The sequence below is a fragment of the Microcaecilia unicolor genome, chromosome 8 (genome assembly GCF_901765095.1).
Source record: "Microcaecilia unicolor chromosome 8, aMicUni1.1, whole genome shotgun sequence".
Taxonomy (NCBI): Eukaryota; Metazoa; Chordata; class Amphibia; order Gymnophiona; family Siphonopidae; genus Microcaecilia; species Microcaecilia unicolor.
The window spans coordinates 200,726,110-200,753,760 of record NC_044038.1 but is presented as its reverse complement, the minus strand read 5'-3'; the positions used below and the strand labels follow the sequence as shown (position 1 = coordinate 200,753,760).

Below are 27,651 nucleotides of genomic sequence, written 5' to 3'. Positions count from 1 at the left end.
CATGCTTGCTTGGGTCTGTTCCATATGTCACAGTTAACTTGTTGAATTGTTACAGATGTAACTTACCTGAGTTGTTTCTTTCCTGGCAGTTTAATACAAAGTCTCCCCAGTACCCCAATAGATTTATTATGCCACACTACTGTGCTGTGCTGGCCTGGTACAAGGTATCATGCGTCTTTGGTGGCTCTGATATTCTTATTTGTTGTGATCATGTGTTACTGTTAAACATTAGTGTCCTTAAATGTTGAGGGATTGAGGAATGGATGCAAAAAGCGAGGACGAGTTGAAGAGGAAATCAGGAAGTCTTTATTAATAGCTAAATAACAACCTGTTATTTAGCTATTAACAAAGACTTCCTGATTTCCTCTTCAACTCGTCCTCGCTTTTTGTGTCCATTGCTTTTGCTGTACATGAGGATTCCCCTCCTTGCTTTGTGTTTTTCTGAGGGATAGAGGAACCCCATTAAAAAAAATAAATCCTACTATATGAAAGAGGGACTTGATGTTATCTTTTTGCAAGAAACACACTTAGATAATAGATATTCAACCCAGTTGGGAGATCAGATATATGTTACTGTTCTAATCTCCTGCATGTCATAAAAAAAGAAAAGTGGAGTATTTATCCTTCTATATTGATCCCAGTTGTATCTCAATTTTCCAATCAGGAGTAAAATTAAGGCTGATCATAGCTGAAGAACAGATAACACTAGTAAAATATATATGCCCCGACTTAGGCTCACCATCTTTTTTCAGCAAGTTGGTGGAGAGCTTGAATAAGGAACTATCATAGCCTGTAATCATGGGGGGGGGGGGGGGGGGGGGGGGGATTTTCATTTACCATTAGACTTTGGTCTTGATAGATTGTGTGGTGATAGATTTCATTCCAGCAGAGCCTGGAAGGTTTTATGCTCCATGGTGACTGACTTAGGGCCCTGTTTACTAAAGCGCGCTAGCGTTTTTAGCATGCACTAACACTACAGACACCCATATGTTCCTATGGGTGTCACTAGCATTAGTGCATGCTAATTTTTAGCACCCCACCCAGCTAAAAATGCTGGATGCAGGGGAAAGGGTGTTTTGGAGTTGTTATCTGTTAAAATGTTTATTCTGTTTCTCCTCTTGTGTGGTTTCTCTATAAAAATTATTTTTCAAAATTTGTGCATGCAAATCCAGAATATGACTGGATTTGCACGCAACTGAAGTCATGTTATATAGAATCCAGGGGATAATGCAAAACATCCAAAGTCCTGCTTGGAAGTCATATTCATCCATCATGTTTTATCATTATCATGTACCCAAGATCCTCTGTCAGTACTAAATGTACACTTTCTAATGTACTTTCACTATTCATGATGTATTGTAAGCCACATTGAGCCTGCAAAGAGGTGGGAAGATGTGGGATACAAATACAATAAATAAATAAAATAAATACTGAAAATACCCTTCCACATGCATCAACTCATAATTTGTCCTGCTAATAACAAAGCTACTAAGTCAGTTCAACAAATTTATTTGAATTATCCAGCAGTAAAAAATGTAAAATATAGGCATTTTTTAAACCACTGTTTTCCCTTACTCAGCCGTAAATTCGTGGAATTCTTTACCACATCTTCTCAAATTTGAGAGTGAATATGCATTATTTCATCACATGTTAAAAACTTTTCTTTTGAAAGAAATGTAGTCTTGGCATTTTAATTTTCACTAATAGTGAATGTAATCTTATATTGTTAATTCCCAGAAATGGCTGGCAGAATTCTTTTGTAAACAGCATAGAACTAAAATAATTTTATTATTGTGATGTAGCAATATAGAAATATGTATATTGTATTGTATTGTATCTGCACACTTAACATTTATGTGCACATAGTTAGCCCAGCCATAGAGCTGGCATAGATGTAGCAGGGATGTATGTAGCCAGTATTCTGTAAGTTTCACATGTCAGCCCCACCCATGCTCCGCCCACACAAGAGCTCTTTTGCATTTATGCAGCTGGTGCACCATTACAGAATAGCACTTAGGCTAGTAATCCAGGTATTTACACGCCCAAGGGGCACCTAGATTATAGACTTGCCCCCATTATGATTAGTGTTGCTGAAAATCCCTCTAAATTCCCCGATACTATACAAATCCTTCTGGGGTTGAGTTAAGGCAGAGGGAGAACATTTCCCCTAACTATATAGAGAGTGGTGGTATTTATCCAGTATCCATGTAGCAGAAAGATTGCCCTAAACTAAACCACTGAACTGTACAAATAGTGACTGAGTATCACTGGTATCCATATATACCTGGCGGTAAGTAGTATGTGCATATTTTCAGCATCGCTAATTATATGCATACCATCACTGAATATATATGTAGCGGGAGTGTATGTGTGTGTGGGGGGGGGGGGGGGGGGTTAACACAGCAGCCAGCATTTAAAACATTGGTCATCCAGACTGAATTTTGGTTCAATATGATTTCATGCATTCAGTAGGTAAAACCAGGAATGGCCAATCTGTTTTAAAAGTAGAGCCTGTTGGTGGTCCTATGAATGCAAGGTTCCAGTCGGTAGCCACTTTTCTTATAATCACATCATTTGCTGTAAGTATGGTTTAAGACCTTGGGAGTTTGGTAGCAGTACAACACGCTGTACACTGCTATGCCAAGGATTTGTATTCAATTCCAGAGCCAGGAATTTGTTCCACTGGCCGGCCATGGGAAGGGAATAGCAGCTCTTAGTCAATAGTCACACCTAGTAGCCTGTCAAGTTATTGCACCATAAGGAGAGGAGTGGCCAACAGGAAAAAGGAGGTGACAACGCCTCTTTGTAAGTCTCTAGTAGAGAGATTTGGTAGCCGTGTTAGTCCACTTTTAAAGGTAATCAATAGAAATAGAATAAAATAAAACATGGAAAAGAAAATAAGATGATACCTTTTTTATTGGACTAACAATACATTTTTTGATTAGCTTTCGAAGGTAGCTCTTCTTCTTTGATTTCTGATCTGACGAAGAAAGGCTACCTTCGAAAGCTAATCAAAAAATGTATTGTTAGTCCAATAAAAAAGGTATCATCTTATTTTCTTTTCCATGTTTTATTTTGTTCTATTTTTATTGATTACGTAAGTCTCTAGTGAGATCCCATTTAGAGTACTATGTACAATTCTGGAGTCCGCACCATCAAAAAGGTATAAAACAGGATGGAGTCAGTTCAGAAGGTGGCTAATAAAATGGTCAGTGGTCTTCGCTATAAAGCATATAGAGACAGACAATGAAGAGATGACAGGAACATGTGTAGGAGGTAGGTCTCCTTCAATTGAATAGAACAAGGGGGCATAGGATGAAGGTGAAAGAGGCTAGACTCAGGAGTAATCTAAGGAAATGTTTCATGGAAAGGGTAGTAGATACATGATACAGCCTTTCAGTGTAGGTGGTGGAGACAAAGACTGTATCTAAATTTAAGAAAGCATGGGACAAGCCATAGGATCTCCAAGGGAGACAAAGGAATAGTAGAGTTTAGTTGTTGGTATAGATGGATAGACTGGATAGACCATCTGGTCTTTATATGTTGTCATTTTCTCTGTTTCTTTGTCCTGAAAGGAGCCATAATTTGTGGACTGTTTCTTCAATGGGCAGGATGTACATATGAGGAAAAATCTCCATGTTATTGGCAATAAAAACTCATAGTACTCTGACCCAGCCCTGAAGCATATTGTTTAAAGTGGGCTGTTTCATTCACCAGGAATGATGGAGGCCTCAATAAAACCAGACTTGGACTCTGGATAGATCTGGAAGACCTTTATTATGAATAATGCGGAAGGGAAAAATTCCCACCGCTGAGACTGATTGGTAAGGGCATGCAAATGATCAGACCTGTTTTCAGCTCTGAGGGACATAGAGCCAGACCACACGCAAACATTAATAACTGAGCTCTCTAAAAGGATCAATATGAATATTTTCTGGCATTTGGGGCCCATTCCCTTTTGATGTAAGGAGCCATTTGCACAAAATGTTAAATGGACAGTTTATAAGCTGCCTTACGGTTTTTCTTTAAAGGAGATTTTGTAACATGAATCAGGAAGCCAGTTGGCCTTGGAAGCTGGATTAATTAGGGTGAATCCCCAATAGATAGAAAAACAGACTTTCAGGGATTTTGTGTCATTATCCTTTTAGGTGTTTGCCTGGCAACATTAACAGAAGTTGGCTCTTAAGACATCTCACATGCTAGTGGTCCACCTGGAGTGTAGAATGTTAGTGCTCGAACTGCCTTTAATTCACATCTAATATGGGTTTGTATATTCAAGAGCTAGTGCCAGGGCTTCCAAATTAGAAGGCAAAAAAAAAGAAAACAGTAGAATGAGCAGCCAGAGGCAGAAAGCCAGGGCAATGAGTTGATAAAATGCATAAAGTCCCAGAAGGCAGATTTGAATAGTCCTAGCACAGCGAGAAGAACATAAGCTTGATAGCTATATCTATACTTCAGCCCTAAGCGTATGCTACTCTACGCTAATGTTTTGTGTTCTCAGTATTATAGTAACATGGTAACATAGTAGATGACGACAGAGAAAGACCTGCACGGTCCATCCAGTCTGCCCAACAAGATAACTCATATGTGCAACTTTTTGTGTATACCTGACCTTGATTAGTATCTGCCATTTTCACGGCACAGACCGTAGAAGTCTGCCCAGCACAAGCCCCGCCTCCCAACCACCAGCCCCCCCCCCCCCCCCCCCCCCCCCACCACTTGCCACACTGACAGGAATTGTCAGCAATATTCTTAGAAACAAATTGCTATACATTGCAAAATAAGATAGCAGATGTAAATTCTCAAATTGGACATATTCCAAACACTAAAATGAAAATAAAATGATTTTTTTTCTACCTTTGTTGTCTGGTGACTTTCTTTTTCTGATCATGCTGGCCCAGTATCTGATTCTGCTGCTATCTGTCCTCTTAACTCCGTTTCCAGGGCTTCCTTTCCATTTTTTTCTTTCCTTTCCTCCTTTCTTCTTCATTTCTGGTCCTCAGCTTCTGCCTATTTTCTTCATCCATGTGCAGTTTTTCTCCTCTCTTCCTTTTCCCTCATTTCATCTCCTTCATCTCTCTTCCCTCCCCTCTATGTCCAGCAATTTCTCCTCTCTCCCTGAGCCCTGCCCTCCCAATCCATGCCCATCCATGCTCCTCTGTCCCCTGCCCCCTCCATTCATCCTTTTCCAGCAATTTCCCTCTCTCCCTGAGCCCTGCCCTCCCAATCCATGCCCATCCATGCTCCTCTGTCACCTGCCCCCTCCATTCATCCCTATCCAGCAATTCCCCTCTCTCCCTGAGCCCTGCCCTGCAATCCATATCCATCCATGCCCATCTGTCCCCTCCAATCATCCCTATCCAGCAATTCCCCTCTCTCCCTGAGCCCTGCCCTCCCAATCCATGCCCATCCATGCTCCTCTGTCACCTGCCCCCTCCATTCATCCCTTTCCAGCAATTCCCCTCTCTCCCTGAGCCCTGCCCTCCCAATCCATGCCCATCCATGCTCCTCTGTCCCCTGCCCCCTCCATTCATCCCTTTCCAGCAATTCCCCTCTCTCCCTGAGCCCTGCCCTCCCAATCCATGCCCATCCATGCTCCTCTGTCCCCTGCCCCCTCCATTCATCCTTTTCCAGCAATTCCCCTCTCTCCCTTCCATGACCCCCCCCTCGCATCCATGCTCCTCTCTCTCCCATGTCCCAGCCTGGCCCGCCCTCTTCTCCCCCCCCTTCACATCCATGCCCCCCCTTCGCATCCTTGCTGTCGTTTCTCCCCTGCCCTCCCGCTCCCATTGTTCAACTGCCCACCCTCTTCTCTTCCCCCAACATCCCTTTTCTTTTTTTTTTTCTTTTTAAATTTACCTCCGTGGCGGCGGTTCCGGCAGCGCAGCGTCAGGGAAAGAGGCGGCGCTCCCGACGTGTAGCCTTCCCTTCGCTTGACGTCAGAAGAAGGCGGAACACAGCGAAGGGAAGGCTAGAGACATCGGGAGCGCCGCCTCCTTCCCTGACGCTGCGCTGCCGGAACCGCCACCACGGAGGTAAATTTAAAAAGAAAAAAAAAGAAAAGGGATGTTGGGGGAGGGCGAGCGAGGTGAGCATGGTGCGGTGGCGCCCCCCAGAGGGAAGCGCTCCCCTGCCATGCTTACCTCGCTTACCGGGTTAGCACGGCCCTGATTACAAGCATCCACCACTCTCTCCATAAAAAAATACTGACATTTTTCTTGAGTCTGCCCCCCTTCAATCTCATTTCATGTCCTCTAGTTCTACCGCCTTCCCATCTCCGGAAAAGGTTCATTTGTGGATTAATACCTTTCAAATATTTGAATGTCTGTATCATATCACCCCTGTTTCTCCTTTCCTCCAGTGTATACATGTTCAGGTGAGCAAGTCTCTCCTCATCAGGGCCGCCGAGAGGGGGGGGGGCGAGGGGACAAAATTTTCTGGGCCCGGGCTTCCGGAGGGGGGGGGGGTCTGGCGCCGCTGCCACAGTCTGGCCCGCCTGCCCTCCATTGCTCCTGGCATTGAATTTAAGCACCTCACCTTCGAAAGCGCAGCAAGCAGCGGCAGACCACTCCTTCCTTCCATGTCCCGCCCTCGCCTGACGTAACCCGCGAGGGCGGGACACCGAAGGAAGGAGTGGTCTGCCGCTGCTTGCTGCGCTTTCGAAGGTGAGGCGCTTAAGGTCTGAGCAGAGGGCCCAGGGGTGGAGAGAGGGCCGGGTGATGGGTGGAGGGGGAGCCCGGTGACCTCGGGTGGGGGGGCCCCGGGGGCGGCCTTGTCCTGGGCCTGGCCCAGTCTCTCAGCAGCCCTGCTCCTCTTACGCTTTGTAACGCAAATCCCATACCATTCTCGTAGCTTTTCTTTGTACCGCTTCAATTCTTTTTACATCCTTAGCAAGATACGGCCTCTAAAACTGAACACAATACCCAGGTGGGGCCTCACCAATGACTTATACAGGGGTATCAACACCTCCCTTCTTCTGCTGGTAACACCTCTCTTATACAGCCTAGCAACCTTCTAGCTATGGCCACCGCCTTGTCACACTGATTCATATGCATGTTAAATATGAACAGTTTTCTCTGTTTCAGCATTTATATGTTTACATATATAGAGAGAGAGTTTATACTCATATTTTTATATAGTGCCCCAAATCAGGGTACATTGCAACAGACTACATAAAGGTAGAAGAAGTTCCTGTCCATGAGAGATTACAGTATTAATGAGCTTGGAGACAGGGTGCCTTGCCCAGGGTAACAAGAAATGTCAATATAGTGAACTGGTTTTGAATCCTTATCCCATGGCTCTCCGCCCATTGCTCTCACCACTGGGTTGGCTATCCCCCTTACCTTCTGGTAGCTTCCCTTCTGGTAGTGTGGGATAGTAGAGGCAACTAGTGTAAGTGAAGCTGTGAGAAATCATGATATGACAAGGAAGAAAAAAAGTCAGAAGAAGAATAATTATGAGGAAGACAAAAACTGGAAATGATAATGACACTGGATGGGAAAGTATGGGGGAGGGAGGGAGTGGGAATGCAGCATTGTAGGAGGAGGATCTAAGGAGACATGCCAGGGAACAGGGGGAGGATGAGGAGCATGTGTGCGAATCTGCTGTAGTTTGCAGACCCATGAAGGAATCCCCTGGGCAGCACAAACTCACCAGGATCACTGTGTCGTACTGTAGCAGTGCTGCCCCTCCAGCATGTGACCCTCCATGAGTCCTGCCCATCCTTTTGCCATTTGGTCCTTAATAGAAAGATTGTCCATAGAATAGTCTGGAAGTTAATATCAAAAGAAAAAATTAGGATTTTCTTCGACTTGTAACAAGATACTTAAAACATTTTTATTACGTAAGCATGGACCGGATGGCATCCAAGGGTATTCAAAAAACTCTTGAAATTGCTGATCTGCTGTTAGTAATATGTAACCTGTCATTAAAATTGTCTGTAGTACTTGAAAATTGGCGAGTGGCCATTATAATGCTGAAGTTTAAAAAGGGTTCCAGGAGTAAGCCAGGAAATTACAGACTGGTAAGCCTGACTTCAGTGCTGGGTAAATTAGTGGAAACTATTATAAAGAATACATTTATGGAACACATAAAAAAACATGGTTTAATGGAACAGAGTCAGCATGGGTTCAGCCAAGAGAAGTCTTGCCTTACCAATTTGCTTCATTTCTTTGAAGGCATGAATAAACATGTGGATAAAGGTGAGCCGGTTGATGTGGAGGGGCATAATCGAAAGGGGCGCCCAAGTTTTCCTCACAGGACGTCCCGGCGAAGGGGCGTGGAAACCCGTATTATCGAAACAAGATGGGCGTCCATCTTTCATTTTGATAATATGGTCAGGGACACCCAAATCGCGAAATTTAGGTCAACCTTAGAGATGCTCGTCCCCGATTTTCGGCGATAATGGAAACCAAGGATGCCCATCTCAGAAATGACCAAAACCAAGCCATTTGATCATGAGAGGAGCCAGCATTCGTAGTGCACTGGTCCCCCTCACATGCCAGGACACCAATCAGGCACCCTAGAGGGCACTGCAGTGGACTTCATAAATTGTTCCCAAGTGCATAGCTCCCTTACCTTGGGTGCTGAGCCCCCCCAAACTCACTCCCCACAACTGTACACCACTACCATAGCCCTAAGGGGTGAAGGGGGGCACCTACATGTGGGTACAGTGGGTTTCTGGTGGGTTTTGAAGGGCTCACATTTACCACCACAAGTGTAACAGATAGGGGGGGTGGGCCTGGGTCCGCCTGCCTGAAGTGCACTGCACCCACTAAAACTGCTCCAGGGACCTGCATACTGCTGTCATGGAGCTGGGTATGACATTTGAGGCTGGCATAGAGACTGGCAAAAAATATTTTAAAAGTTTTTTTTAGGGTAGGAGGAGGTTGGTGACCACTGGGGGAGTAAGGGGAGGCCATCCCCAATTCCCTCCGATGATCACCTAGTCATTTTGGGCACCTTTTTGAGGCTTGGTCGTAACAAAAAATGGACCAAGTAAAGTCACCCAAGTGCTCGTCAGGGATGCCCTTCTTTTTTCCATTATCGGTCAAGGACGCCTATGTGTTAGGCATGCCCCAGTCCCTCCTTCGCTACGCTTCCAACATGCCCCCGTGAACTTTGGTCATCCCTGCGACGGAAAGCAGTTGAGGATGCCCAAAATTGGCTTTCGATTATGCCGATTTGGGCGACCCTGGGAGAAGGACACCTATCTCCCGATTTGTGTCGAAAGATGGGTGCCCTTCTCTTTCGAAAATAAGCCTGATAGTGTATCTAGATTTTCAGAAAGCTTTTGACAAAGTTCCTCATGAGAGACTCCTGAGAAAATTAAAGAGTCATGGGATAGGAGGCAATGTTCTCTGTGGATTAGGAACTGTCTTATTGGACAGAAAACAGAAGGTAGGGTTAAATGGTAATTTCTCTCAATGGAGGAGGGTAAATAATGGAGTGCCACACGGATCAGTACTGGGACCAGTGCTATTTAACATATTTATAAATGATATGGAAATCGGAATGATGAGTGAGGTGATTAAATTTGCAGATGACATACAGCTATTCAAAGTTGTTTTAACACACGCGGACTATGAAAAATTGTAGGAAGACCTTAGGAAATTGGAAGACTAGGCATCCAAATGGCAGATGAAAATTAATGTGGACAAATGCAAAGTGATGCACATTGGAAAGAATAACCTGAGTCACAGTTACCTGATGTGACCTTGTGCAAGTTACTCAACCCTTCTTTGCCCCAGGTACAACAGCAGTACAATGTACTAATTAGACTGTGAGCCCACTAGGGACAGACCCAGTACCTGTAAAATGAAACTGTAGACTGCTTAGGTTTAAGCGGTATATAAATACTTGAATAAATGATGCTAGGGGCCACCTTGTGGGCCAACACTCAAAATAAGATCTAGGTGGTGTTATAGATAATACGCTGAAATCTTCTCAGTGTGCGTCGGTGACCAAAAAAGCAAACAGGATGCTAGGAGTTATTAGGTAAGGGATGGTGAATGAATAATACCACAAATACTATAATGCCTCTGTATCGCTCCATGGTGCGACCTCACCTTGAGTATTGTGTTCAGCTCTGGTCGCCGTATCTCGGAATTAGAAAAAGTTCAAAGAAGAGCAACCAAAATCCTAATCAGTACATTGTAAGCCACTTTGAGTCTGCACAATGTGGAAAAAAGTGGGGTATAAATGTGCTAAATAAATAAAGAGGATGGAACTCCTCTCATGTGAGGAAAGGCTAAAGAGGTTAGGGCTCTTCAGCTTGGAAAAGAGACAGATAAGAGGAGATATGATTGACGTCTACAAAATCCTGAGTGGTGTAGAATGAGTAGAACTGAATCGATTTTTTTACTCATTTCAAAGGTAAAAAGACTAGGGGAAACTCAAGGAAGTTACATGGAAATACTTTTAAAACAAATAGGAGGAAATATTTTTTTCACTCAATGAATAGTTAAGCACTGGAACTCTTTGCTGTAGGATGTAGTAGCAGCGATTAGCCTATTTGGGTTTAAAAAAGGTTTGGACAAGTTCCTGGAGGAGAAGTCCATAGTATGCTATTGAGACAGACATGGGGAAGCTACTGCTTGCACTGGGATTTGTAGCATGGAACGTTGCCACTATTTGGGTTCCTGCCAGGTATTTGTGACCTGGCTTCACCACTGTTGGAAACAGGATACTGAGCTAGATGGACCATTGGCCTGACCCAGTGTGGCCATTCTTATGTTCTTATATTCTTATAAGATGTACTCTTACTGAAAAAAAAATCTGCTTCACATCCAGGCAGCGGAGTGGAGGAGTGGCCTAGTGGTTAAGGTGGTGGAGTCTGGTCCTGGGGAACTGAGTTCAATTCTCACTTCAGGCACAGGCATCTCCTTGTGACTCTGGGCAAGTCACTTAACTCTCCATTGCCCCAGGTACAAATAAGTACCTATATATGTAAGCCACATTTAGCCTGCCATGAGTGGGAAAGCACAGGGTACAAATGTAACACAAAAAAAAATGTTTTAACACTTTTACTAATTCTTGTCCCTTAGGAGATGGTTTAGATTGTAACCACAGTAAGGTCGGTTCTTCTCATATATCTCCAGATATTGTTCAACTGAATCATAGCAGTAACAGTGTATGCATTGCAGCTATGCTTGGACTCAAAATCACTTCCTATTCCTTTCTTTTTTCCTAGAAACACATATGGATTTAGGGGAGAAGTTATCAATATGGGCTACTGTTAACCAGGTTAGTTTACCACAAGTGCGATTGTTTTAGCACAGGGTCTCACTGCATAAAATAGGATCCCGTGCTAAAATAACCTGACTTAACAGAAGCCCATGTTGATAACTCCCCCCACTTATATTTAAAAGATTTACCAGGCTAAAGTGAGGTTTTAGATAGGTAAATCTATCTGGTAAAATTTTTAAAAAATTAAAAAAAAAAACCAAATTGCCACCTTTTACTGGCTAAAGTTGTGTTCTTAGAATTGCAAGCTGCATTACTCAAATACCAAAGGCTTCTGATAGTGTGTTTCTGATGTTAGGGGAGCTTCTATGTGGGGCAAGCTTGTCTTAAGGGGAGGTCTTTTGTTAGAGAGATGTTTCAGGGGGTCTTCTGTTGGGAGGGCATGATCATGATGTGGAGTACTGTTGGAGCAGGAGGCCTGATCAGGATGGGGTACATATAGAGGGGCATAATTGAACGAAAACGTCTATCTCCATGGGCGTTTATCTCCGAGAACGGGTCCGTGAAGGGGCGGACCGAACCGTATTTTCGAAAAAAATAGACGTCCATGTTTTATTCGACAATTTGTGAGCTGGGCGTTTTTGTTTTTCAGTGATAATGGAAAATGAAAGCGCCCAGCTCAAAAACGAATAAATGCAAGGCATTTGTTCGTGGGAGGGGCCAGGAGTCATAGTGCACTGGTCCCCCTCACATGCCAGGACACCAACCGGGCACCCTAGGGGGCACTTTTACAAAAACAAAAAAAAAGGTAAAAGAGCTCCCAGGTGCATAGCACCCTTCCCTTGTGTGTTGAGCCCCCCAAATCCCCCTCAAAACCCACTGCCCACAAGTCTACACCATTACTGTAGCCCTAAGGGGTGAAGGGGGGCACCTACATGTGGGTACAGTGGGTTTGGGGGGGTTGGACGACTAAGCATTAAGCAGCACAATTGTAACAGGTGGGGGGGGGGATGGGCCTGGGTCCACCTGCCTGAAGTCCACTGCACCCCCTAACAACTGCTCCAGGGACCTGCATACTGCTGCCAGGGAGGTGGGTATGACATTTGAGGGTGAAAATAAAAAGTTGTGAAACATCATTTTTGGTGGTGGGAGGGGGTTAGTGACCACTGGGGGAGTCAGGGGAGGTCATCCCCGATTCCATCTGGTGGTAATCTGGTCATTTAGGGCACTTTTTGGGGCCTTATTCGTGAAAAAACAGGGTCCAGGAAAAGTGCCCTAAATTCTAGCTACAAATGCATACTTTTTTTCCATTATCGGCGAAAGGCGCCCATCTCTGTTCGGGTGATAACCACGCCCCAGTCCCGCCTTCACCACACCTCCGACACGCCCCCGTCAACTTTGTATGCTTCCGCGATGGAGTGCAGTTGAAAACGTCCAAGTTCGGCTTTCGATTATACCGCGTTATTCGTTTTTGGGAGATAAACGCCTATCTCCCGATTTGGGTCGCAATATAGGCATTTTTCTTTTTCAATTATAAGCTGGATAGTCATGTCAGGGGGATCGGATCGGGAGGGTTTTGTACTGAGCGATCGGGTAGCGTCACCACAAGTGTAGCAGTTTTTCAGTTTAGGCATGGAATGCAGGCCCATGTGGTGAGTGGTAAATGCAGGGTAGATGGTAGGCTCACCCTCCCCCCCCCCCCCCCCCCCCCCACACTCACATTTAACACACAGGCTTTACAAATTGGGTACCTTAGGTTTTGCACTTAAGATCAAAAGTTTACTGTATTTTAGTAAACATGACTTGAAATAAATTGGAAAGGTTCAGTAAATATGTTTCATACTAAGCCTAAAGTCCATGTGAGTAGAATAGTCGGGAACATTTTCAGAATTATCTGAGGGTCCATTTTCTAAAAGGTTTTCATCCTGTGCCTATGGTAACATTCTTTGGAAAACACTGCTTCTGTCTTCAGGGCATCTGTTTCATTCGTCTGTAAATGATTCTTAATCTCCAGGCTTGTCAGCTTAAAAGACTTATATGTCAGGGAAATAAAAATACTTGGATGTGAGAGAATCTAAAAATACATAAGTACATATGTATTGCCATACTGGGAAAGACCAAAGCTCCATCAAGCCCAGCATCCTGTTTCCAATAGTGGCCAAACCAGGTCGCAAATACCTGGCAAGATCCAAAAAGAAGTACAAAACATTGTATACTGCTTATCCCAGAAATAGTGGATTTTCCCCAAGTCCATCTATTTATTTATTTATTTATTTATTATATTTGTATCACACATTTTCCCGCATAGCAGTAAGCTCAATGTGGCTTACAGGTTCCGGAGAGGAGAGTACCAACTCCAGGAATATATACAGAGTGGAAAATAGAGTAACAGTAGGTGCAAGGAAGCTGATAAAGTTCCGGAAAAGAGAATACAACTCTGGGACGAATATATAGTCGCATATAGAGAGAAGTAATCCCAACGAGGCTGATAAGTTTCCGGAGATGGGACTACAGCTTCTAGTGAGCAATACAGAGTATGATAAGGGTAGAAGTACACTTAATAATAACTGGAGTGGTAAAATTCGTACAGTTTGAAGTAATAGGATTATGTGGAAGGGGTATTGTTCATTTCTTAGATCGAAAGATGTGATGCATTGTTCATGAATTAGTTCAGTTCTGCTGGGTAGGCTTTCTGGAAGAGGTGAGTTGAGATCTTTTCGAAATTTTAGATGGGTGTTCGCAGTTCTAATGTTTCTAGGTAAAGCGTTCCAGAGCTGGGTGCAAATGTAGGAAAAGCTGGATGCATATGTTGATTTGTATTTTAGTCCTTTACAGTTTGGGTAATGCAGGTCTAGAAACGTTCTTGATGATTCGATGATACGTGAAGCTGGTTTGCCCTTGTTTGTGTCTGTGGATTTGGTGTTGAATGTTATAGAGGAAATCTGCTTACAGGCTTTCTGGAGAAAGCCCCAAGCAGTCCAGCATATAAAAAGAAGCTTTTCTGGTAAATGTATGGGGCTCTGGATCAAGACATATGGACAATGTTTGAGTTTTCTCCGACACTTAAGCACAATGGCATCTTCAATATTCATTCAAAGGTAAAGAACTGAACGTCCAGTGAGAGGATGGGGGAGGAGAACTTGACTCATCCTCAGAAATGGAATTCAATGCTGGCATTCCCAAGGATTTATGCAGATATATTGAAGAATTTCAGATCAAGGAAACTGTCATAAGAACATAAGAAAAATCATGCAGAGTCAGACCAAAGTCCTTTGAACCCAGTAACTTGTCTCCACTGGTAGCCAGGTCAGGTCGCAAGTACCAGGCAGATACCGTAAATCTGTTCTTATCCACATCCAAACTGTCAGGTTTCAATAGGCATTCCTTTTCTCCTGCCTGCTCCTATTAATAGGTATTCCTCTTCTCCTGCTGTTCCTCTGTGCTAGAGGTGCAAACTCAGAATAGATTGTCTTTCTCTTCCCACTGAAACATGATAAAAGATCAACCAGGCATTTGATTCTCTTAGTGGAATTTATTTATAGAACTGAAGCTGGTGCTGGCCAGGACACTGGGGAGCTTGATCCACTGGGAAGTTTCTTGCTACTTCTCCAGATGCCACTTTGATTTTATTTGAAAGGCAATATATTAGATTTCAAATAAATATAAACAGAAACAACTGTATGACTTAACATCTGCAGACAGCAAAAAGCTTTTGCAAGAATAGAGGATGTGGGGTTGAACTGAGTCCACAGTGGCTAGAGTTAAGCTGAGTCCACATGGTGGGTGGGATTGAACTCAGTCCACATGATGGGAGGAGCTGAACTGCATCCATGTGATAGGTTGAATTGAGTCCACATAGCACATCCAGGTTCTTCAGCAACTTCTCCATAAAAGAGCCCTCACAGCTCCTCTCCGTTTAGTCTCTTGAACAATTCCTGCTGGCAGGTTGGGCAATGGAAGGTTCAGATGAGAAAGGGTGGAATTGTGGTTTTAATGGCATTTCTGTTCTTAATTGTAAAGATTTGCATATCTGATTTTTGTCTTGTTAGCTGCTTTGAGTCTTTTTGGAGGATGAATTGAAGTGTCCTCAAGGTGCAGAATATTCAGCTAAGGAACCAGAACCCAAATCAGACAAAACTTTAGAGTGACCCAGATAGCATAGCTGATGCCTGCAAATAGAGGCACACTTACTTGTAAGATTTAGCTTATACCTTATCAGACCTTCAGGCTTATTTTCGAAAGAGAAGGGCGCCCATCTTTCGACACAAATCAGGAGATGGGCGTCCTTCTCCCAGGGTCGCCCAAATCTGCATAATCGAAAACCGATTTTGGGCGCCCTCAACTGCTTTCCATCGCAGGGACGACCAAAGTTCCCTTGGGGCTTGTCGGAAGCATAGCAAAGGTGGGACTGGGGCGTGCTTAAGACATGGGCGTCCTCGGCCAATAATGGAAAAAAGAAGGACGTCTCTGACGAGCACTTGGCCGACTTTACTTGGTCCATTTTTTCTTACGACCAAGCCTCAAAAAGGTGCCCAAACTGACCAGATGACCACCGGAGGGAATCGGGGATGACTTCCCCTTACTCCCCCAGTGGTCACTAACCCCCTCCCACCCTAAAAAAACTTTTAAAATATTTTTTACGACCAAGCCTCAAAAAGGTGCCCAAACTGACCAGATGACCACCGGAGGGAATCGGGGATGACCTCCCCTTACTCTCCCAGTGGTCACTAACCCTCTCCCACCCTAAAAAAACTTTTAAAATATTTTTTGCCAGCAGTATGCAGGTCCCTGGAGCAGTTTTAGTGGGTGCAGTGCACTTCAGGCAGGTGGACCCAGGCCCATCCCCCCCTACCTGTTACACTTGTGGTGGTGAATGTGAGCCCTTCAAAACCCACCAGAAACCCACTGTACCCACATGTAGGTACCCCCCTTCACCCCTTAGGGCTATGATAGTGTTGTACAGTTGTGGGGAGTGGGTTTTTTTGGGGGGGGGCTGGGGGGCTCAGCACCCAAGGTAAGGGAGATATGAACCTGGGAGCAATTTCTGAAGTCCCCTGCAGTGCCCCCTAGAGTGCCCGGTTGGTGTCCTGGCATGTCAGGGGGACCAGTGCACTACGAATGCTGGCTCCTCCCACGACCAAAGGGCTTCCTTTTGGTCGTTTCTGAGACGGGCATCCTCGGTTTCCATTATCGCCGAAAATCGGGGACAACCATCTCTAAGGTCGACCATCTCTAAGGTCAACCTAAATTTTGCGATTTGGGCATCCCCAACCATATTATCTAAACAAAAGATGGACGCCCATCTTGTTTTGTTAATATGGGTTTCCCCGCCCTTTCGCCGGGATGTCCTGCGAGGACGTCCTCAGGAAAACTTAGGCGCCCCGTTCGATTATGCCACTCCACATAACCCAGTTCATCTATTCTGTCCAGTGTTTCTATAAACCTCTCATTGTTTGTAGTCTAATACAATGAGATTCTTTATTCCAAATTGCAGGATCCCATTCGAGTCAATGTACGGACTTCATCTCTGAGTATCAGGTTTTATGGCCAGACTGCTTTTTCTATCTTGGTCTGTTAGATTGGGTGTTCACGAATGTTCTAATGTAACAAAATAGGTCTGTAGTTCACTTTCCACCTGCTTGGTACCAGAGGTACAAAGAATATTTCCTATCTATTGTTTGTGGGTGAAATGCTTTTGTACGTCAGTTTTGTGGACTTTAGTCATCGCTGCTGTTGCTGCTTCTGCTTATTGTTAAGATTGCATTAGTGCTTCCATTAAACTTCTTCCTTGCTCCTAAGCAACAAATTAATTCAAATCTTTAATTGATGCAGAAAGGATACATAGCCTTGCTGTGTCGCACACATATTTGCACTTCATGAATTACAGGTAACAATGTTACTCAACCGTGAGTTGGTAATGTGGCCATTTATTACAAGGAAAATGAATTTATTTGTCACTTGTTGAAGTGGCGTTTTCATTTTATTATATAATTTGGAGTATTTTATGGTCAGGTAATTACTGTTCCCGCTTTACTGGTAAACAGTCAATGATTAGCAGCTCAGAGTAAGTCAGCATTTCAATAGGATACACAAATGTGTGATATTTTAAGTGCTCTGGATATTGGTGTATATTTAAAAAAATCTCTGTAGAATGTCTCAGTAAGATTTTGGCAGATAGAGACTAAGCAGTCCTTCTGCTAAGCAGTGGTAAGCACTAATGCGTGCTTACCACAGCAAAAATTGGCGTACCACTGAGCACGCTGACCAGATGCATTGGGGGGAGCGGAGACCAGACTGCATAGGTGCATGTGTGAACTGCGTAGGCGTAATGGACATGTGAAAAATAGATGCCAGCGCTGTCAGAAGTCAGTTTGGGGGAGCAGTCACTCCCCTTGTGCCCCACCTAGCTATGCCACTGACACTGTGGCATCCCACAGTAATTTTTGCATGTGCATATGCTACCCATGTGCTAAAAACAACATTTTTTTAGTGCTGGGAACAGATCTGTGGCAGAAAGTGGTCATGATCAATTTTGATCTACTATCTGGGATGAACCCACAAAAGAAATGGACTGTAGCTGCATTTAATTTCCGAAAGGGCGACTATAATAAAGTGAGGAAAATGGTTAAAAAGAAACTAAAAGGATCGGCTGCAAAGGTTAGGACACTAAATCAGGTGTGGATGTTATTCAAAAATACCATCTTGGAAGCCCAGTCCAGATGCATTCCATGTATTTGCAAAGGTGGTAAGAAGAGAAAACATCAGCCAGTATAGTTAAAAGGTGAAGTAAAAGAGGCCATTACAGCCAAAAGATTGTCCTTCAAAGAATGGAAAAAGGAGCCAAACAAAGAAAATAAGAAGCAACATAAGGGCTGGCAAGTCAGATACAAAGCATTAATAAAGAAAGCTAAAAAAGAATATGAAGAGAAACTTGCTGCAGAGGCTAAAACACACAGTAACAACTAGGTACATCAGAAGCAGAAAGCCTGTGAGGGAATCCATGGACTGTTAGATCACGAAGGAGCAAAAGGGGCGCTCAGGGAGGACAAGACTGTAGCGGAGAAACTGAATGAATTCTTTGCTTCTATCTTTATGAAAGAAGATGTAAGAGATCTGCCTGTACCAGAATTGGTTTTCAAGAGTGATGATGCAGAGGAATTCAAAGAAATCTCAGTGAACCTGGAAGATGTACTGAGCCAAATTGACAAATTAAAGAGTAGTAAATCGCCTGGACCGGATGGCATACATCCAAGGGTACTCAAAGAACTCAAGCATGAAATTGCTGGTCTGCTGTTAGTAATATGTAACCTGTCGTTAAAATCGTCCGTAGTACCTGAAGATTGGAGGGTGACCAATGTGACGCCGATTTTTAAAAAGGGTTCTATGGGTGATCTGGGAAAATGATAGACTGGTAATCCTGACGTCAGTGCCAGGCAAAATAGTGGAAACTATTATAAAGAATAAAATTATAGAACATGTAGACAAACATGGTTTAATGGGACAGAGTCAGCATGGGTTTAGCTGAGGGAAGTCTTGCCTCACCAATTTGCTTCATTTCTTTGAAGACATGAATAAACATGCGGATAAAGGTGAGCCGGTTGATGTAGTGTATCTAGATTTTTAGAAAATTTTTGATAAAGTTCCTCATAAGAAAATCGTGAGAAAATTAAAGAGTCATGGGATAGGAGGCAAGGTTCTGGTGTGGATTAGAAATTGGCTATTGGACAGAAAACAGAGAGTAGGGTTAAATGGTCATTTCTCTCAATGGAGGAGAATGAACACTGGAGTGCCGCAGGAATCTGTACTGGGACCGGTACTGTTTAACATATTTATAAATGATATGGAAATCGGAACGACGAGTGAGGTGATCAGATTTGCAGATGATACAAAACTATTCAAGGTTGTTAAAACACGTGCGGTCTGTGAAATATTGCATGAAAATCTTAGGAAATTGGAAGACTGGGCATCCAAATGGCAGATGAAACTTAATGTAGACAAATGCAAGGTGATGCACATTGGAAAGAATAATGCAAATCACAGTTACCTGAAGCTAGGATCCACCTTGGGGATCAGCAGCACTCAAGAAAAAGATTTGGGTGTCATTGCAGATAATACGCTGAAATCTTCTGCTCAGTGTGTGGCGGCGGCCAAAAAAGCAAACAGGATTCTAGAGATTATTAGGAAAGGGATGGTGAATAAGACCGCAAGTCTCTGAAAACTTATCTCTTTAGCAAGGCCTACCACGAGAACCCTTAACTAACTATATCACATCACCTATCCACCTTATTCAGAATGTATCTTTCTATAACTGCTTGGTCAAATCCTCTTGTTTTCCTTGACTTCTCTGTAACACCAATTGTATTCTTTACCCTGGTATGGCGATGCCATAACAGGTCTTTGTAAGCCACATTGAGCCTGCAAATAGGTGGGAAAATGTGGGATACAAGTGCAATTAATAAATAAATAATGCCTTTGTATTGCAAAGTAGCCTGGTGGTTAGTGCAGTGGACTTTGATCCTGAGGAACTGAGTTTGATTCCCACTGCAGCGCCTTGTGACTCTGGGCAAGTCACTTAACCCTCCATTGCCCCTGGTACAAAATAAGTACCTGAATATATGTAAACTGCTTTGAATGTAGTTGCAAAACAAACCTCAGAAAGGCGGTATATCATGTCCCATTTCCCTTTCCCTTATGTTCTTAATTGGTTATGGGAAAATTAGCACTTGGCCATTAATAGCAGAAATAAAAAAATCAGGCATTTTACCCCAGCGGTAAAAATGACCTTAGCACATGGGAATGACCCACATAACATCACACTAAGGCCACTTTTTACTACAGTTTCACTAAAAATGAGCATGCACACGATGTGAAGGGAAACAAGGCGGGCAATCTGCAGAGAACAACGCTGAAGAAAAGCTTCAGCTGGTGGGGCTTAGTGACCCCTGCCAGCCAAGGTATGTGGGGTTGTGGTGGGGCAGGGGTTAGGGCAGGTAGGCAGGCCAAGTTGTGCCCCCCCCCCCCCCCTCCTTTGGCCTCTGGAACCTCCAAACATTGAGGTCTGGCTATGCCCCTGTTTAAACATGCCAAAAATTCCTTTCAGTGCTGTTTTGAGCTGAACTGCTCAATGTTTGGTTTTCATTCTCTTGCTATTTAGGGATTATCTGTATATATCCCACTTCTTTTTAAATTTAGCACCGCTATTGCCTCCACTGCTTCAACCAAGAGGGCATTCCAGATATCCACCACCCTGTTCATGAAAAAATATATCCCAGCATGCTTCTGGTTCCACCTCCTAATGGTTTCATATTATGTCTCTCAATAGTTCAACAGTTTCTGCTTCCTTTGGAAAACATACATTTGTCCACCAATGGATATGGGGTAGGGGAAAGGATCATTCATTTGATACACCACCTTTCTATGATAGGACCAAATCAGTTTACATATTATATGCTGGTACTTTTTGTGCCCTAGTGGGCTCACAATACCTTTCAATATCTGCATCATATCTTCCTTATCCCTCCTGTCCTTTACAGGTCCTCAAGTTTCTTCTCATACATCTTCTGATGCAGATCCCACTCCGTTTTGTTTGCTTTTCCTCTTTAGATTCGTTTATTACTTTTATTCCACCTTTATCCAAGGTGGAGTACTGGAAGCGTACATAATCATAAACACAATGCTTAAAACATGACAAACAGCTAAAATAATCTAATCAACTTACACCTCTGGAGACCCCTCTAGCATTTTTATAGCCTTGCAGAGCTATGGCATTTCTAAGCTGATCAGAGAGACATCTAATGCTCCACGAGGCTTTTGAGGAGCAGAATGTCCAGTGGAGGAGATGAACCATCTTATAGCTGGAAGAGGTGTGTGGGGAGAACTTTCCAGCTGATGGAGCTATATGAGACATGCTGTATTGGAATAACGAGCTTTTGTTACCTTCATAATCTCCTAATAATGTTCATAGGAGCTTATTTTGCAATTCTCTTAACATTCCCTGATCAAAATAATGATAATGTACTAAGCGCTGTAGAAGTGTAAACAGCAGGGTGCCAGGTAGTCATGGAGGGGGTAATTTATATCAATCCACTGAACTGTGAGACAGGTATGCACACACATTACACTAATTTTCTAAGGGAAACCCTGCCCACACTTTCCCTCTCCATGAAAAGTAAATGCACACATTTACATCTCTTTAATATGCACATGCCTGCCTTTTTTTACCCACATATTTTAAAAGAATGCACATTAGCCTGTGCTGAAGCTCACCACTGAGAACGCCTTCATTCAGGTGGATAAATTTATGTGCTTCAATCTATTCACAAATAAACTAGGCAGTATTTCTGAAGTCTGTTTCTGTGTGTAAAGCACTTTTTTTTATCCATAGAAATGCCTTTTAAAATGATCTCATAACAGCACAGTTTCTTTCCCAAATGAATTAGGGTCCAATTACAGTCATGCAGACTCAGACTTGGGGAGTTGACATTGTTTCCCAGAATGGCATTAGTAAAGCATGGCTGTACTTACTCTAGGATGATCACAAAACCAGAATCAGAGCCTGAATCAGAAGATAAGAATTCTGAATGGACACCTGTCTACTGCCGGCACACAGGAAGGCGAGGGGCTGCCGGAGGACAGGTCGTGCTTGCACTCGGAGGGGAGAGAGAGAGAGGGAGGGAGGCGCGGGGGTGTGGAACTCGGAGGAGAGGGGGGCATGGAACTCGAAGGGGAGGGGAGGAGAGGGAGGGAGGGAGGGAAAGAGGGGGTCCTGCAACTCGAAGGGGAGGGGGCGTCCTACAACTCGGAGGGGAGGGGGGCCTGTAACTCAGAGGGGAGGAGAGGGAGGGAGGGAGGTAGGGGGGCATGGAACTCGGAGGGGAGAGGGACTGGAACTCGGAGGAGACGGGGAGGAGAGGGAGGGAGGAGGAGGAGAGGGGGGCCTGGAACTCGGAGGGAAGACAGGGGAGGGAGGGGGCGATTCTCTACTCACCTCCAATGTTCTGTGGCTGGCTGATGCTGGTATCCCTTCCCTCTCACTGATCCGCCCTCTGACATCATCGCCAGAGTGGACCGATGGGAAGTGTGTTACGAACCCAGGCATCCAGACGTAGAACGTTGGAGGTGCAAATTATTATATAGGAAGAGTCTTGGATCTCTTTGTAGCTAATTCCCCTGACTGCCTGTCCTGTCTAAATAGGAGAGATAATGGACTACTACACCTCTTTGGCCCCGTTTCTGCTTTGAAGAATGGTAGCAAAAGCCAATCCATCACATCAGTCGTTCAAATGTTGTCTACTCAGAAGCCATGGAAACATACTGCCCCATTTAGAGATCTTTTTTTTCCCCAAAATATGCAACTTTTCTGATGGTTGTGCTAATATTCATTACAACCTATTGAACATGGAGTAGCACTGGACTCACAACCAGAGAAAGCCAAGATTCAAATCCCACTGCCAGTCCCTGTGATTTGGGGCAAGTCACTTAATCCTCCATTACCTCAGTTACAAACTTATTCCCCGATGATCAAAGGTAAATGCAGACACTGGAGCCACTAGTACTGGACTAGTGCCCGCATTTACCAGGGCGGCATAATCGTAGGGGTCTAGGCAAGCGCACCAGGGAATACCACAGAGCTCATTTAAATTATATTTAAATATAGTTCTTCGGTATTCTGCCCATATGATCAGAGCACTGCACTCTTATAGTATAGGCAGAATAGTGCCTGAACTCTATGCCAGCTAGAGTTAAGGGTCTTTTTCTCTCACCTCCACCCTCATCCATGCCAGGCAGCACGGGATGCTACCATCAGTCCTGGGGGTCCAGTGGACCCCTGGACCCTGCCCAAAGGCAAGGCCTTGGTGGCTTAGTGCCCCCCAAACCCCCACACACCCCTGACACTGACACAGGGGGCTGAGCCCTCTGTTCTGTTGAGGGATATTAGGGGGGGCTTGAGGTCCAATGGACCTCCAACCCCCCATATTGGTGCCCAGGGTGATGTGGGAGCTGGGGGGTGGAGGTAGGCCACCAGGGCCTTGACTTTGAGGGGGTCCAGAGGTCCACCGGACTTCCTGCCCCTTGGAATGTTTGAAAGATCTGGGCTTTTTTTTTTTTTTTACAGCCCAGACCTGTCAAACAAGTGCAAGAGGATTGTGCCTGAATGCATACCCAGGCACAATCCTCCCTCGCTTTCCCCTGATGATCAACACTAATAACACGCCTAAATTTGCATGTTATTAGCATTGATCATTGGGGAGTTAATTCCCCACACTGTTCCAGCACTATTTTGTCTCCAAGATACAATCAGGTTATCTGGGAGCAAAGTGTGATCCAGTGACAGTGCATATTTTCAAAGCACTTTGGGAGGCTAAGTTCCATAGGTTTCTATGGAACTTTGGGAGGCTAAGTGCTTTGAAAATGAGCCTCGCTTTCCTCACATCCACATGACTCATCTTGTCTACATGGTCTTTCTCAAGAAGACAAGAACATGCTTTACCTCTTTATTTCACTTATGTATATACTGTCTTCTCAGTCTCTGTATCCAGGCCACCAAAAAGGCAAAAATAACCAATGTTGCATTGATGCAGTACTTTCCAAACGTATCATGGCTGGATTTATATTTGGTGGGGAACAGAAAACTTTATGGGGCAATTTTAATTTGGGACAGAGTCTGTGGTCATTTTCTACCTTCAGACATATTTATTATTAACAATTTTCCAAGAGAAAGCATGCAGTATTTTCACTTCCAGATTTGCCCTGGAGACACTGTATCTGTAGATTTTTGCATTTCTTTGTGCTGGTCCTTTTTCCATGGATATAATGCACATTATTCCCATTTTCCTGACCTAGCTACACCCCTGGAAGTGCCACCTCTCAGTGCTGCTAAAAGGATGCATATTGTGAAACAGCTCACATATTTTTAGCAACATTAAGGACGGGAACTTTTCAGAAGACCAGTTTAGCAGGGTACACTGCTACTGTTAAGTCATGTAAATGCTTTGAAAATTCCCTCTCAGGTAGGATATCTGGATGTCTCTGCAGGTGGGTGTTCACGGCTTCTATGCACGTTTATGAATAGGATTTAAGGCCCCTTTTACCAAGCTGTGGTAAAAGGGAGCCTGCAGTGGCATCGGCGCATGGATTTGCCACGCACCGAGGCCCCCCTTTACCAAAGTGGGTAAAAGGTTGTTTGTGGCCAAAAAAAAAAAGAAAAAGAAATGTCCTGATGCTAATCAAAGGGAATGGCATGTGGCCATTTCTGGTGAGAGCTCTTACCGCTGCTATTTAGGGCTCCTGCACAAATTGAGATTACCTCTGGGCAGGGGCGTAGCCAGACTTCGGCGGGAGGGGGGTCCAGAGCCCGAGGTGAGGGGGCACATTTTAGCCCCCCCCCCCCGGCGCTGCTGACCCCCCCCCCCCTCCCACTCACAGAAACAGAAGCCTGCCCTTGCAGATCAGCAACGCGGCCACGCCTGAGAAGAGGACTTCAGCTGGCGGGGGTTGTGGGCCCCCACCAGCAAAGGTACCCGACGGCGGTAGCGGCAGGGGGGCCATGGCCAAATCTACGGGGCCCCATGACCCCGTGGCCCCACATAGCTATGCCTCTGCCGCCTGGTAAGCCCTGGCACTACAAAAATAAAATTTATGTTTGTCGTGCCGGTAATGGTGTGCACTGGGGATGGGAACTGCTCCTGCGGCAACCCGGTGGTAATCCCGATTTAGCGCACAACGCCAACAGTAACTCTACCATGGTGTTGTAAAAGAGTCCCTTACAAACATTTTAATTGAGTTTCTTCCTTGTAAAATGATCTGTGACTATATTAAGCATGCTGTGCCACATAACCCTGTGATCCATGCATTCTTGTCTTTTTGCAGGTGAATGCCTTCCTTTCCTTTGTGTTCCCAATGGTCGTTATTTCGGTGTTGAATACAATCATTGCCAACCAGCTCATGATTATGTTTAAGCAAGCACATCAAGAGAATCAGGTGTGCAGCATCGGAGGTCAGCAGACCATGCTCAGCATGTCAGTGGAGCCGAGCCGCGTGCAGTCCCTGAAACACGGCGTCCGTGTGTTACGTATGTACTCTTGGGGCACCGAGGGGTAGGGGAGGGATCAGTAGCTTTCTGAAACTAAAAAATTCCTTGAGAAATAAAGTGAATGATCTGTTTTCTCTGAAACATTATTAAGCAGACAAAAAAGTGACAGCATTAGTTAACATAGGGGTCCTTTTACTAAGCCACTGTAAAAAGTGGCCTGCAGTAGTGTGAGCGCGTCTTTTGGGCATATGCTGGGCCATTTTTTACCGCGTCCAGGAAAAAGGACCTCTTTTTAAGGGGCTGGAAAATAGGCGTGTGCTAAAATTGAAACCAGCACACGGCCATTTTTGGCCTTAGACCTTACTTCCATTCATTGACCTAGCAGTAAGGTCTCACACACTACCCATGCGGTATGCATGCAGCGTGCGCCAGCTGCTGTTTACCGCCAGGTAAGTAGCCTGCAGTAGAAAATAGAAAATGATTTTCTACCACAGGATTCGGTGTGTGCCAAATTCAGAATTATCACCCAGCTCACACGCTAGCCAGGGGAAAGTGCCAATTCGGAGTGCACTATACACGCATAGGCCCTCCCACGCCTTTGTAAATGAGACTTCGGTGATATACACTGTGATTTATCAAAGATTTTCCCAGCAGTGCAAAATGTGAAACAATGCTTGATGAATCACATTCCATGCCTGTTAACTTCATTACAAATGAATTGATTTCTTATTCACTGGTCCTGTAGGATGTTAAAATCAAGTTCCTAAGGATTCATTCATAATGAAACCTTACAGTCCCCACCTTGTAAATTATTAGCAAAGCTTGAAAATAAAATGAAACAGAAACTCTGCTCTGTGAAGTAGATCTTTACGCTCTGAGGGGCCAATGATCAAAACTACCACTATCATTAACATGCAGTTAACACCTGGTTTGCGCACATTATACAGCACTGACAGGCAGATGATCAAAAGCAAACACCAGCGCTAGAGGCTGTTAGTGCCATACTAGCGCCGGCATTTGCTACCGCCCCATGATCAGAGCCCTCGAGCGCTTGAAACAACGTGCTTGAGGGCTCTTAGCACAAGTAGCATGCAAATGCATGCTATTCAGCGCTTAACGCATTCATCCCCAATGATCAGCGTCCAGCACGCCAAAGGTTGGGTCGCTGGCCGCGACAAACCCTACACCAGCTCCGAGCTGGTGTTAGGGTTTGCAGATCATTGGGGAGGAATGGTGAGCCCTGTCCAGCATGCATTTGCATGCTGGCAGGCCCCCATTCCCGCCTACAGCAAACCTGCCAGCGACGGCAGTTGAGGACGTCCAAAATTTGGACGTTTCTGCAATGGGCTGTTAAGGACGTCCAAAATTGGATGTTTCTATGAGAAAGACGTCTTTCTCATAGAAACATCCAATTTTGGACGTCCTTAACTGCCCATTGCAGAAACGTTCAAAATTTGGACGTCCTCAACTGCCCCGTCGCTATACTTCCGACACCCCCTTGAAATTTGGCCATCCCTGCAACAGGGCAGTTGAGGACGTCCATCTTCCGATTTAAAGATGGGCGTCCTTCTCTTTTCATTGGTCTCTAGCCCGGACCTGTCAAACAAGTGCGGGAGGATTGTGCTGAGCGCATGCTCAGGCACAATTCTCCTGCACTACTACCCCATAATCAGAGATAATTGTGCTGCTTAAATTTGCATGCATTATCTCTGATCATAGATCTAATAGCGCCCCGTGCTGTTCCAGCACTATTTTAGAGCGCTGTTTGGAATAGCGCGGGGCTTTTGATCATCTGCCTTTGAATACTCAGAGAGCTCAAGCACCGGTGTTAACGTGCAGGCCAAAGCTGGCTGCAAATTGTATTTAAATGGATGTAAATAAGGTCAGTAATATTCCTTCCCAGTGCTCAGATTGAAGTGCTGCAATGCCCAGAAGCAAATGATGACCTTTTAATGTTGAAAACTTACCACCAGCTCAGGGGTAGCATTATATATTTGTAGGAGAAGATTTCTTGTCAACTTGTCACATTAAACTGTGGGTTTTGTCCTCTTTTTGCAAGCGTAAAGGAAGCCTTGCAAGTTTTAGGGGATGATAGAGAGAAACAAATATGTGTGCAAGCCCGAGCTAAACTGGAAGTGGCGGCACACATCAGCACCTGCTGTTCTGCGCTTAAATATGAGTCTTTAAGTGCAACAAGGCTCATGTTTAAAGGCGCAGAAGAACAGTGCCGATGTGTACTTGCTATAACCCGACTGAATTTCAGTTTCAGTTTTGGATTCTGCACCAAAACTGGTCTGAAATGCAGGTTCGGGTTTTGGCTGAATATGCCAGAAGCATTTTCAGCTAAAACTGAAACTCTCCCTGTCCCCCTGTGATCACTCTCCATCCCCCCACCCCCACGCATTCTGCCCAACCACCCATAGGCTCTCCCTGGG

The 27,651-nt window shown here is 44.6% G+C and overlaps 1 protein-coding gene across 1 annotated transcript in view; it reads left to right on the top strand.

The window, feature by feature from the left end:
• NTSR1 (neurotensin receptor 1) overlaps nucleotides 1-27,651 on the top strand; it is a 207,923-nt gene that overhangs the window by 122,113 nt on the left and 58,159 nt on the right. The window contains exon 2 of the mRNA XM_030212184.1: nucleotides 25,054-25,255. Coding sequence (XP_030068044.1) covers nucleotides 25,054-25,255 — 202 coding nt within the window. The remainder of the gene's footprint in view (nucleotides 1-25,053; nucleotides 25,256-27,651) is intronic.